This window comes from Indicator indicator, chromosome 34, assembly GCF_027791375.1.
Source record: "Indicator indicator isolate 239-I01 chromosome 34, UM_Iind_1.1, whole genome shotgun sequence".
Lineage (NCBI taxonomy): Eukaryota > Metazoa > Chordata > Aves > Piciformes > Indicatoridae > Indicator > Indicator indicator.
This window is the reverse complement of record NC_072043.1, coordinates 6,904,341-6,916,423: the sequence shown is the minus strand read 5'-3', so window position 1 is coordinate 6,916,423 and position 12,083 is coordinate 6,904,341. Positions and strand designations below refer to the sequence as shown.

The window sequence follows — 12,083 nt, the reverse complement described above, 5'->3', positions numbered from 1 at the left end:
TCATCTCTTCCCTGGTGTCAGCTGTCATTGCCCTCACTTTTCTAAGCTCCTCTTCCTCTCTGTTCCACGAGTATGCTCTGCAGGTTCTCCTGATGCCTGGGATCACAGGAGCAAGCCTTACTAGGCAGTGTCAGCTAGAAATGCTGTGGAAAATTGGAGCCACACAGTCTAACTTAGGGCAGTGAGGGAAGCAGAAGGGTGAGCAGCCCAGCTGAGAGAGAAGCAGGTGGGGAAAAAACCCATGGCAGACTCACCAGGCTCAGTGCCCCAACTGTACACTGACCCCAAGACACAAACCTGAGCTCCTCCATGCTCAGAAATGGGGCCCTTCACCCCACCCAGGGAGAAGAAGAAGAAGAATGGAGACAGCTTTCACCCTTGGCAGCAAAGCATCTCCAGTTTGCCTCTGATTTCCATGACATCTGCTGAGCTACAAACTCCTTCTACCAATTTGTGTTCTTCCTGCCACCCCTAGAGCCAGCAGGACCTCCTCCTCTATCTCATCATGGGAGGGAAAGGCAAGTTTCCCACCTCTCCAAGCACATGAGGTCTACAGAGCAAGTCACATCTCTGTTTCAGCAACCAACGTTATGGAGAAGGTTTGGAATTTGAGGCCTCCTCTTTTACATCTTGAAATCAGTTTTTCAATAATCCATCACAAGAATTCATCCTGGAAACACAGCAAGGCCAAAGCAGACACACAGCAAACTGCACCCTGAGGGCTGAGCATGGATGGGTGGTGCCTAAACCACAGCTGCCCAACAAGCTTGAGTTTCACTCCCTACCAAAACCAGCTCTTCTAAACCAGAGACTGCAGCCCCTCACTTCAAGGCATGAAAAACACCTCAGGGACCTTTTCTTTCCCCTGCCAGCCCAGTGGTGGTTTGCTCCTGCACCACAAGGCCATGAACACAAAGCAAACCCCAGAAGGTTGAGCAGCACAGGATATTCCTTCTCAAAGTGCTGCTCTCTCCCAAATCTCACAGTGCACCTGGACCACTTTGCATTGTGTCCTCTGGAAAGCAAAGCAGAGAAAGCACAACAAGAGCCAAGAAAGGCCAGGCCTGCCAAACCAAGCCATGACCTTGGTTGACCCCTTTCCTCCCACTTCTCAATCTGGTAGGGATGTCAATCCCACAGGAAAAAAAAAAAAAAAAAAGAAAGCACTGGTAGGATCAAAAGGAGAACACACACAGCCAGAGCAGTTGATAGCATCTTAAGGGAAGAAAAAGGAATCCAGGAGGGGGAAAAGGAAGGGTTCCAAGTGGCAAAGAAGAATGGAGTGCTACAAGGACAAAAAGACCAGGTAAAAGCAGCAAGAACTGAAGCCATCTTAGAAAGCTGGCACTGAGAGCATCAGTGCCCTGGGGGCTTTCAGGCTCTTTGAGGCAAGAGCTGTGGGGTTGGTTTGTGTCTGTACAGTGCCTGGCACCCAGGGGTGCTGAACTGGCAGAGTGTGGAGGGGGTTTGCTCTGAGCAGAGTTAGCTTTAGGTAAAATCAAAGTGGGGGAAGGAAGTTGTGAGGCTTTATGAAGGGGTAGCCTCCAGAGATTCCTTTCTAGAGCTGCTCTCAGTGGAGAAAGGAACAACAGAATGGTGCAAATCCCAGGAAAATCCTGCCTGGAAGGAGTTGGCAAAGAAGGGAAATGATACTAAGCAAATGTCAAATGGTAACATTTCCAAGTAGGATTGATGACCTTCCTGGGGTTTGCATTGCAGCCCATCCATATTTCCACACTGCACTGATGCTTTTATCTGGCCAGAAATGTCTCTACTCTACCACCATGGCTTGGTTTGGTTTTTCTAAAGGAAAATAACTTGGGGGAAGGGGAGAAGGAACCACAGAAAAAAAGGAAAAGAAAAAAAACCCCAAGCAGCCAGTGCTTACTCTCCGGATGTACTGTCTCTCATGCTGAAAATATAGGGAGGAAAAACAAGAGAACAGAAAGATAAGATAGAGAGGACATGAAAACACAAGAGACCCACAGAAGCAGACCACAGCAAAGCAGCATGCAGCAGGGCAGGGATCTCAGCAGCTAAGGGCAGAAGCACCTCGAGCCCAGCAGCAAAAGTCACCCTCAGCTGAGGCCATGGATTCCCTTTTTTACAGCAGCCTGCTTGGACCTGACCTGCCCAGACTGCCCTTCTCCATCATTATTTGCCCCTCTCCATGATTCTCTGCCCTCTCCATGCTCATCTGCCCCATCCATGTTTATCTGCCCCTCTCCATGTTTATCTGCCCCTCTCCATGATTCTCTGCCCTCTCCATGTTTATCTGCCCCTCTCCATGATTCTCTGCCCTCTCCATGTTTATCTGCCCCTCTCCATGTTTATCTGCCCCATCCATGTTTATCTGCCCCTCTCCATGTTTATCTGCCCCATCCATGTTTATCTGTCCCTCTCCATGTTTCTCTGCCCCTCTCCATGTTTACCTGCCCCTCTCCATGTTTACCTGCCCCTCTTCATGTTTATCTGCCCCTCTCCATGCTTCCCTGTCCCTCTCCATGTTTATCTGCCCCTCTCCATGCTTCCCTGCCCCTCTCCATGTTTACCTGCCCCTCTCCATGCTTCCCTGCCCCTCTCCATGTTTCTCTGCCCCTCTCCATGTTTATCTGCCCCTCTCCATGCTTCTCTGCCCCTCTCCATGTTTACCTGCCCCTTTCCATGCTTCCCTGACCCTCTCCATGTTATCTGCCCCTCTCCATGTTTATCTGCCCCTCTCCATGTTTCTCTGCCCCTCTCCATGTTTCTCTGGCCCTCTCCATGTTTACCTGCCCCTCTCCATGTTTCTCTGCCCCTCTCCATGTTTCTCTGCCCCTCTCCATGTTTACCTGCCCCTTTCCATGCTTCCCTGACCCTCTCCATGTTATCTGCCCCTCTCCATGTTATCTGCCCCTCTCCATGTTTATCTGCCCCTCTCCATGTTTATCTGCCCCTCTCCATGTTTATCTGCCCCTCTCCATGCTTCTCTGCCCCTCTCCATGTTTCTCTGGCCCTCTCCATGTTTCTCTGGCCCTCTCCATGCTTCTCTGCCCCTCTCCATGTTTCTCTGGCCCTCTCCATGCTTCTCTGCCCCTCTCCATGCTTCTCTGCCCCTCTCCATGTTTCTCTGGCCCTCTCCATGTTTCTCTGGCCCTCTCCATGCTTCTCTGCCCCTCTCCATGCTTCTCTGCCCCTCTCCATGTTTCTCTGGCCCTCTCCATGTTTCTCTGCCCCTCTCCATGTTTCTCTGGCCCTCTCCATGCTTCTCTGCCCCTCTCCATGCTTCTCTGCCCCTCTCCATGTTTATCTGCCCCTCTCCATGCTTCTCTGCCCCTCTCCATGCTTCTCTGCCCCTCTCCATGCTTCTCTGCCCCTCTCCATGTTTCTCTGGCCCTCTCCATGTTTCTCTGCCCCTCTCCATGTTTCTCTGGCCCTCTCCATGCTTCTCTGCCCCTCTCCATGTTTCTCTGCCCCTCTCCATGTTATCTGCCCCTCTCCATGTTTCTCTGCCCCTCTCCATGCTTCTCTGCCCCTCTCCATGTTTATCTGCCCCTCTCCATGTTTATCTGCCCCTCTCCATGCTTCTCTGCCCCTCTCCATGTTTCTCTGGCTCTCTCCATGTTTCTCTGGCCCTCTCCATGCTTCTCTGCCCCTCTCCATGTTTCTCTGGCCCTCTCCATGCTTCTCTGCCCCTCTCCATGTTTCTCTGCCCCTCTCCATGTTTCTCTGGCCCTCTCCATGCTTCTCTGCCCCTCTCCATGTTATCTGCCCCTCTCCATGTTTCTCTGGCCCTCTCCATGTTTCTCTGGCCCTCTCCATGCTTCTCTGCCCCTCTCCATGTTTCTCTGCCCCTCTCCATGTTTCTCTGCCCCTCTCCATGCTTCTCTGCCCCTCTCCATGTTATCTGCCCCTCTCCATGTTTCTCTGGCCCTCTCCATGTTTCTCTGGCCCTCTCCATGCTTCTCTGCCCCTCTCCATGTTTCTCTGGCCCTCTCCATGTTTCTCTGGCCCTCTCCATGCTTCTCTGCCCCTCTCCATGTTTCTCTGCCCCTCTCCATGTTATCTGCCCCTCTCCATGTTTCTCTGGCCCTCTCCATGCTTCTCTGCCCCTCTCCATGTTTCTCTGGCCCTCTCCATGTTTCTCTGGCCCTCTCCATGTTTCTCTGCCCCTCTCCATGCTTCTCTGCCCCTCTCCATGTTTCTCTGGCCCTCTCCATGCTTCTCTGCCCCTCTCCATGTTTCTCTGGCCCTCTCCATGTTTCTCTGCCCCTCTCCATGCTTCTCTGCCCCTCTCCATGTTTCTCTGGCCCTCTCCATGTTTCTCTGCCCCTCTCCATGCTTCTCTGCCCCTCTCCATGTTTCTCTGGCCCTCTCCATGCTTCTCTGCCCCTCTCCATGCTTCTCTGCCACTTCTCCACCAGCTTGGCCCACCACGGTTTATGCTTCAGTCTTAATGACACTGCCTCTCTGCTTCTCTCTGCTTTTGAGCTCACTTCTCCTCCTGTCCTGCTGCTGCTGCCACACAGAAGGTCAACAAGGCTGCCTCTCATGCTCCTGCCACACCTGACCATGCTGCATCAGCCAACATCCCTGGTTCTGACACCTCAGGCTGCAGGACCTGGTGCTGAACAAGGAATGGTTGCCCACAGAACCACAGCACTGCTAGCATCTACTTGGGAGAGCTCGAGGGGTTGGGGTTCAACTGTGCAGAAGTGACCCTGACTGGACCAAACCACTGCCACCTGTGCTTGCAGAGCAGAAAATCAGAGCCTGGCACAAGCAAGAGATGGTTTGGGTTTCTGTCAGTTCAGCAGGAATAATTCCTCTCTTGCCCCACACCACCCTGAGAGATGCAAAGGGTCTGCAGGGTGGCAGCTCTGTCACCACATTCAGAACAACTCTGCTGGGGCAGCTGCAAGGTACAGGGCGTGGAGACCATCAGAAGAGTGACTGAAATGACAAAAGCTTTCGCTCTCTATCTCTGGCATCCTTTCCCTCAGGATGTCAGTCCTCCTTTAGCCAGTTCTGAGCCATTTCCACCTCCTCTTTTTGGAGGAAAAGTGCCACTGCAAAGCCCCTTTGCACCTTTCCCCACCCCTGCCCCCCAGCCCCCAGCCCATATTCACCCAGGGACAAGAGAAACTGAAGTACTTACATTATACCAACTCTGGCTTTTCTGTAAGGACAAAATAAAAGAGAAGCATTAGTCAGCACAGAGATCTCAGGATCCAAAAGAAAGCAGGACAGAGAAATGAGGTCCCCTCTGCTTGGTGGAGTCAAAGTGGGATCAGAGGGAAGACTTCAGAGGGTTTCACAGCGAGGTCTAACCAAGTTATTGCCAGTCACAGGAACAACTCCAGAAGCACCAGCCCATAATAGGAGCCAGGCTAAAGTGTGCATGTCCACATGCACACAGACAGACACATGCTGGAATGGCTTCAGCAGGACAGCAGTGGCCACTTGGTCACTTCCCAGAGCCATGGCCAGCAGCTTCTGCTTAGAGGCTTCCATCTTCCACCTCTGCTGGCCTGGGCTGCAAAAACCACAGCGTGCAAAGAAGACCTCAAAGAAATCGAGGCCTTGAGCAACCTGGTCCAGGGGGAGGTGGTCCCTTCCAACCCAAACCATTCTGAGACTCTATGAAACTCCCAGGAAGGAGGGACACCACTTGGAATTTCTGAGGGGAGACACATACAAGAGGCAGGAAGATTGCAGAAGAAAAGCTAAGCAAAACCAAACCAAAACAATACAAAACAACAGGCTGGGGGCCTTTGGGTATTTTTTTTTCCCCCCCAACATTTTCAGTGCACAGAGTTTTGCACCAGTCACACACACACACACACACACACACACATGTGATTTTTGATTTGTGTTTGTTGTCCTCATCCTGGCATTTCAGATGGCTGGAGAGGACAGGCCACACGTCACATTGGAAGAAGCTCAGCTTGGAAAGTCACTCTTGGCAGGTTGTGGCTGGAGGGGAGGTTCATCTGCACAGAGAGAGAGGAAGAGAGAAGCTTCACACTCCTCCTCCTCCAGCCAAGGCTGGCTTTCCAATGCCAGGACACTGAGCAGAGCTGGCAAAGCCTACACATCCCCCACTACACTTTAGTGGGGGATCTACCTCAGGGCAAGGAAGCTTGGGGGCACTGTAGACTTTCACCACCACTGATGGGCAGCTACAGCCCCACAGTGGGTGCCAGCAGCCACACAGCTGTGCCTGTCCCCTCTCCCAGGCAGCAGCAGCAGCTCTGCATTACACTTGGGGGGAGGCAAGGCTAACAGACAAGGACAGAAGCAGTAGTTCACCACATTCCTTTCTTTGAGATCAGCTCACTTCCGACCTTGGTCAAGGAGTGTTGTTCACAGCTTTATAACCAGTCTGGAGAAGGAAGGAAATCATAAAGTTCTCCAGCCTCCCTGGAGGTGTTTAAGGCCAGGCTGGATGAGGCTCTGGCCAGCCTGATCTGGTGTGAGCCCATGGCAGGGGGCTTGGAACTGGCTGATCCTTGTGGTCCCTTCCAACCCTGACTGATTCTATGATTCTAACTTGAGACAGAGCCTGTGGAGGGAGCTAAGCTCAATATTCACAGGAACCTCAGGGGAGCTGCAGAAAGGCTGGGAAGGGACTGCCTACAAGAGCCTTGCAGGGATGGGATGAGGGACAATAGTTTGAAACTGGAGCAGGGCAGATTTAGGCTGGACATCAGGAGGAAGCTCTGCACAATGAGCGTGGGGAAATACTGGAACAGGTTGCCCAGGGATGTGCTTGAGGCCTCATCCCTGGAGATATTCAAGGTCAAACTTGGTGGGGCCCTGAGCAACCTGCTCTAGTTGGAGCTGTCCCTGCTGAGTGCAGCAGGGTTGGACAAGATGACCTTGGAGGGTCCCTTCCCACTCAATGCATTCTATGACTCTAAACAGCCACCCCAGCAGACAACCTCACTGGTACCTGGACCTCATTCATGGAGCCAACATTTCTGCAGGATCTTTTGCAACCTTGGGCATCTCTGCCAGTTTCAATCCCCCAGAGCATGCCAGAGGCTAAACTACCAACGTTTGATGTTCACAAGAGGAACATCCCAACTACTGAAAAAAGGCTATGAGCTTGAAGAGCTGAACACACCAGATGCCTGCTCAGCTAACCAGAGCAATTTCCTCCTGCTTCCTACACTTTTCCATGCCTGGCCATTGCCTCCATTCATAAAGGATCCCTCTCTGCAAGTAGGCCATGGAGAAAGGCCCTTATGCAATTCAGCCTCTACTGAAAAAAAAAAAAAAAAGAAAATCAGGGGGAATTAATCCTAATCCACATCCACAGCACCTTGTCCTCAGGAGCACAGGCTCCAAGATGGGAGTGATTTTCCTGCAGCTTTGTTTTGCCATCTGGCTGCCTTAATGAGCAAAAAGGAGTAACTCAGAAAACTCCTGGGGAAAGAAATTCATTACCAGACTATAATTGGCACAGGCAAAACAGAGCCTCTGCTCTCACTGTGCCTTCTAAATGAGGGTGCACACGCTGTGCTGTCAGGGTTTCATTCCCCTCTGCTGCATTCATTGCAGGAACTCCATTTTTTATCCTCCCCTGCCACCCAGCCCTTCACATTTGAATCTCCCCAAACTGCAGAGCTCTGCAGCTCCTCCTTGATTAAGCCCTTCCACATCATTAGCCTGACCTCCAAGCCTCATCTTTTGCTTCCAACATGAGGAGATTCCCTTCTCCCTGACCCCTGCTTTGCAGGCAGAACAGACTAGAGGAAGCCCAAAGAGAAGGGAGAGTATCCGAGTCCTTAAATCCACCTTCAATTGTATTTCCCTTTGGTTGGTTGGTTTTAACTCCCTGAGAATCAGAATACAGGAAGATGTGAACTGTGAAAAATCAAGAGACAGGATAATGGGGAGGGGGGGGGGGGGGGAGGAAGGGAGGGAGGGAGGGAGGAAAAAAAGCAAGAAAAAAGAAAGGAAAAACATAATTCTTACTTTGAGCAGGTTAAGTCTGTCATACTGGAAAAAGAAACCATAAGCATTAGAACTGAAAAGAGAAAAGAAATAAAGCAACAGAGGGATGGAGCTGCACACAGAGGTGGGAAAGCTGTGACTGACTGGCAGAGACATTGCCACAGGAGCAAAGTTCATGGTTACGGGGTGGCCATAGCCAGGAGGAACTCAGGAGTCTTGGAAGAAGGTGAAAATGGGGGAGTTTTCCCTGAAAATGGGAAGGTTTCTCTGAAAATGGGGAAGATTTCCCTGAAGATGGGAAGGTTTCTCTGAAAATAAGGAGTTTTCCCTGAAAATGGGAAGGTTGCTCTGAAAATTGGGAGCTAGCCCTGAAAATAGAAGAGCTTTCCCTGAAAATGGGAAGGTTTCCCTGAAAATGGAAAGGTTTCTCTGAAACTGGGGGAGTTTTCCCTGAAAATAGAGGAGCTTTCCCTGAAAATGACAGTTTCTCTGAAAATGGGGGAATTTTTCTGAAAATGGGGAAGGTTTCCCTGAAAATGGGAAGGTTTCTCTGAAAATGGGGAGCTTGCCCTGAAACCCTGAAAATGAGAAGGTTTCCCTGAAAATGGGGTGAGTTTTCCCTGAAAATGGGAAGGTTTCCCTGAAAATGGGAAGGTTTCCCTGAAAATGGGGTGAGTTTTCCCTGAAAATGGGAAGGTTTCCCTGAAAATGGGAAGGTTTCCCTGAAAATGGGAAGATTTCTCTGAAAATTTTGAGTTTCATCTGAGAAGGAAGATTTCTCCCTGAGAACGGGGGAGTTTTCTCAGAGCCTTTAATTAACAAGAGTGCTGCCTGTAAATCCCCATGGGTTAAAGAGCTCAGGTTTGCAAGCACTGCTCTGGAAGGTCCCAGCTTGCCAGTGCAGATGGGCAGCAGCTGGGCACACACCAGCTCAGCCTTGCTGACTCGATGGCCAACAGAAGCTTCCACATGTCAGCATTATTAGCAGCAAGGCAACAACTCACTCCTACAGACTGTTCCTTCCCCAGGGAATGCAATCCCTTTTTCCATAGGTGAATAATATGCCACAGAGCTCTAGAAGTATCCCTAAGTCCATTTTACAACTGAGGAAAACAGAGCCCCAGAACTGAGGTGAGGGCAGAGCTTTCAGAGCCCTTTGGTCTGGTCTGTGCCCTTCCAAAATCTCCATTGCTCACCTCAGCTGCTGAGTGCCTGTGGTCAAACAACTCCAAAGAAATGGATGGAATTATTCCCAAATCCCTCACTCCAGCCCCAAAGGACCAGAATTTCAGGACCTGCTGTCTGTGTTGGGGATTCACCTGCCCAATGGGAGGGGTAAATGAGAAGACACAGCCAAACTCTTCTCATCACCACACACTGAAAGGGACAAGAGTCAGAAGCTGCAGTCAGGGAAATTCTATTCAGACAGAAGGTAAAAGCCTGTTCACAACAAGAGTGGTTAAGCACTGGAGCAGGGCCTGGATCAGGCTATGGCATCTCCATAGTCTTGGAGCTTTGCAAAATGTGGCTGGCCAAGACTTTAGACCACCTCAAATCTAACCACATCAGCCCTGCTTTGAGCAGGGGCTTGGACTAGAGACCTTCTGAAATCCCTTCCAACCTCAACTGCCCAGGGCCTAGATGAAAAATTATGTTTTTCCCCTAACCTGATCTTTCTCTTCAGCTACAGACAGTGGGAAGAACCTGAAGAATTTGCAATGGAGAGAAGAAAAAAACACTTTTCATCCTCGGGGAAGAGCAAAAGAGTTTAAAATGTGTATTTTATTGTTAGCTGCTAGGAAAAGAAAAATGGGGGGGGCTGGGTTGGGGTTTTTTTGCTGATTTCAGAAAGCTGTTGTAGAAGCAGCAGCATTTGCTAGTAAAAACCTTTGAGTGATGGAGACCTAGAGGTGGTTTGGTCCATGCCACACTGCTCCAGAGGGTAAAAAAAAAGCAAAGCCAAACTCAGATTTCCTGTAGCTGTAAGCCAGTGCTTAAAAACTCCTGGTGGAACACTCCCTCTGATGGCAGCACTGCAGCACGACAAAGGACACCACACGGAAAGGGTTGGGCAAAGGGACTTTAAGCAGATCTGTCAGCAGTTGTCTAAACACAGCAACAAACTCATGGGCTCAAGCTGTTCCATTTCATCAGTGAGACAGGTTGGCAAATCAGAGCCTTCTCCTTGCAGATGGGTGGGGAGAGGAGAAGAGGCTGGGAAAGGAGATCTTGGAGGCTTTCTGCTCAAGTTCTCTGTCCCTAACCCCTCCCTGTCTCAAACAGTCAGCTGTGTGAGGAGAATTAGGGGGCTTATTGTGCCTGGGATTCCTCACTTGTACCAGAGGAAGCCAGCTTGTGGAGCACAGAAGAGAGATTTAAAGAGATTTAGGCTTTACACTGCTTGAGGCTTTCCCTGTGCACAGACCATGAGTGAGCAGGGCAGGAGGCTCTGACGCAGGCTGGCAGAGGTCATGTCTGAGATCTCCTTCCTTCTGTGCATCATCTTCCTCGCCCTGGAACTCACCTGAGCTCCACTTCCTTCTTGTTTCCCTAACTATCCTTAAGTCATAGTGTTTTTTTTACTCTCAGCAAAGGAAGAGGCTGGCTGCAAGACCAGCCCAGCACCACTACACATCCACTGCTCATCATCATCTTCCCACCAGTCCCTCTCCCTCACAAACCTCTCCATGCTTTAGGCAAAGTGCCTCCAGCTTAACCCTGGCCTGCCCATAACCTGTCCTGACCCACACACCTCTACTCACCAGCAATCCCTTCAGGGCTCTCTGCTGCTCCAGCCCTGCAGCTTCCATAGAACTTCTTTTCACACCTCACCTGAGACATTAGTCACACAGTCTTCCTCCTCTGTAGTTTAATCCAAGCTACAGTTATCAAGCACAAGACAGTCTGGCTAAAAAAAAAACACAGACAAAAAGAAGCTTCCAGCAGACACCAGCACTCATGCAAGGTCAAGCTGGTTCCAAGAGGCATTCTGGCCAAGGAAAAACAGTAAGCCAGCACTGGAGACTTCCCTGCTGCCTGAGAACTTGCCTAGAACGAAATCTAAGGCAACAGCTGGGGAAAGGCCAAGGCACTGATTTGGTGGATTATGAAGCCATCCAAGCCATTCTGGTTTTAACCTCACTGCTCCACATGTGGAAATGCCAACAGCCTGGCACTCTGTCCAGCATCCCATCTGTGCCTCTGATTTTTCTGCTCTTTGGAGGACAGCACAGAGGGGCGAGCTCAAACCTCACAGGAGCTTATCTCCAATCCAAGCACCCACAGAGGGACCTTCTACTTAGCACCTTTCAGAGAGAGCCCATGAATTCTCACAATTCATTGGGGACAGGTCTGTTCTACCAGGGTTAAGCTGGGTTCAGTTGAAATCACTGATCTTTAATATTTACATCACACGGGGGAAGGGTGCAAGGGCAGCCAGCTGAGCTCACTGCCCACAAAAGCCTTTGTCCATCATGAAAAGCAGGCAAGAAGTTACAGAGATCAACTCTTGCTTCTGAAAAGCATAAAGAGGAAAGAGAAGGGATGATGGTGGGGGTTGGACTCGATCATCTCCAGAGGTCCCTTCCAACCCCTCCCATTCTGATGCTGCTCAGCCTACCAAAGCTGGCAATGTCTGCTTGCTGAAGAGAGCAGCTCACTTGGAGGGAGAGGGAAACCAAACCTTGAAAGACAACAGCTAATAAACTGCAGTGGCTTGAAGGAGTGTGATGAAGCAGGCCAGTTCTCACGCCATGTGAGCAAATATTAAGCAGATCCCAGTGACAGAAGTGAAACCAGCTTCTGGGCTACAGGCACGGGGCTGAGCTCTCGCCGACATTCTCGCAGCTGCAGCAGGAGAATGCCTTTGCTGGGGGGGAGGTCACCACTCAGTACCACGGGGAGGGGGGTTCTGAGTGCTGAGGCAATTCTACAAGTGAGGGGACAGGAGAGAAAAAAGAAGGCTTACTTTGGAGAGGCGCTTGTGTGACTTAATCGGAGAGAGAGCATGCAGGAATGAAAAGAGAGACGTTAAGGAGAGAAGAAAAAATCACCTGGCAAATCAAGAGAAGGAACAAACCTCCCCCAAACCCAACAGGAAGCATTGCACTCCAACACACCCCCCCCTCCACCTCGTTTCCTCA

General features: G+C 50.6%; 1 protein-coding gene across 6 annotated transcripts in view; it reads right to left on the bottom strand.

Moving 5' to 3' along the window:
* Positions 1–12,083, bottom strand: part of GRAMD1B (GRAM domain containing 1B) — a 162,583-nt gene that overhangs the window by 34,628 nt on the left and 115,872 nt on the right. For 3 of the 6 annotated variants that reach the window (XM_054395511.1, XM_054395512.1, XM_054395514.1), the window contains one exon: positions 5,138–5,158. In XM_054395511.1, coding sequence (XP_054251486.1) covers positions 5,138–5,158 — 21 coding nt within the window. Of the gene's footprint in view, positions 1–1,888; positions 1,913–5,137; positions 5,159–7,962; positions 7,987–11,908; positions 11,930–12,083 lie in introns of all 6 variants that reach the window. The other 3 variants (XM_054395513.1, XM_054395510.1, XM_054395516.1) reach the window with 3 other exon arrangements.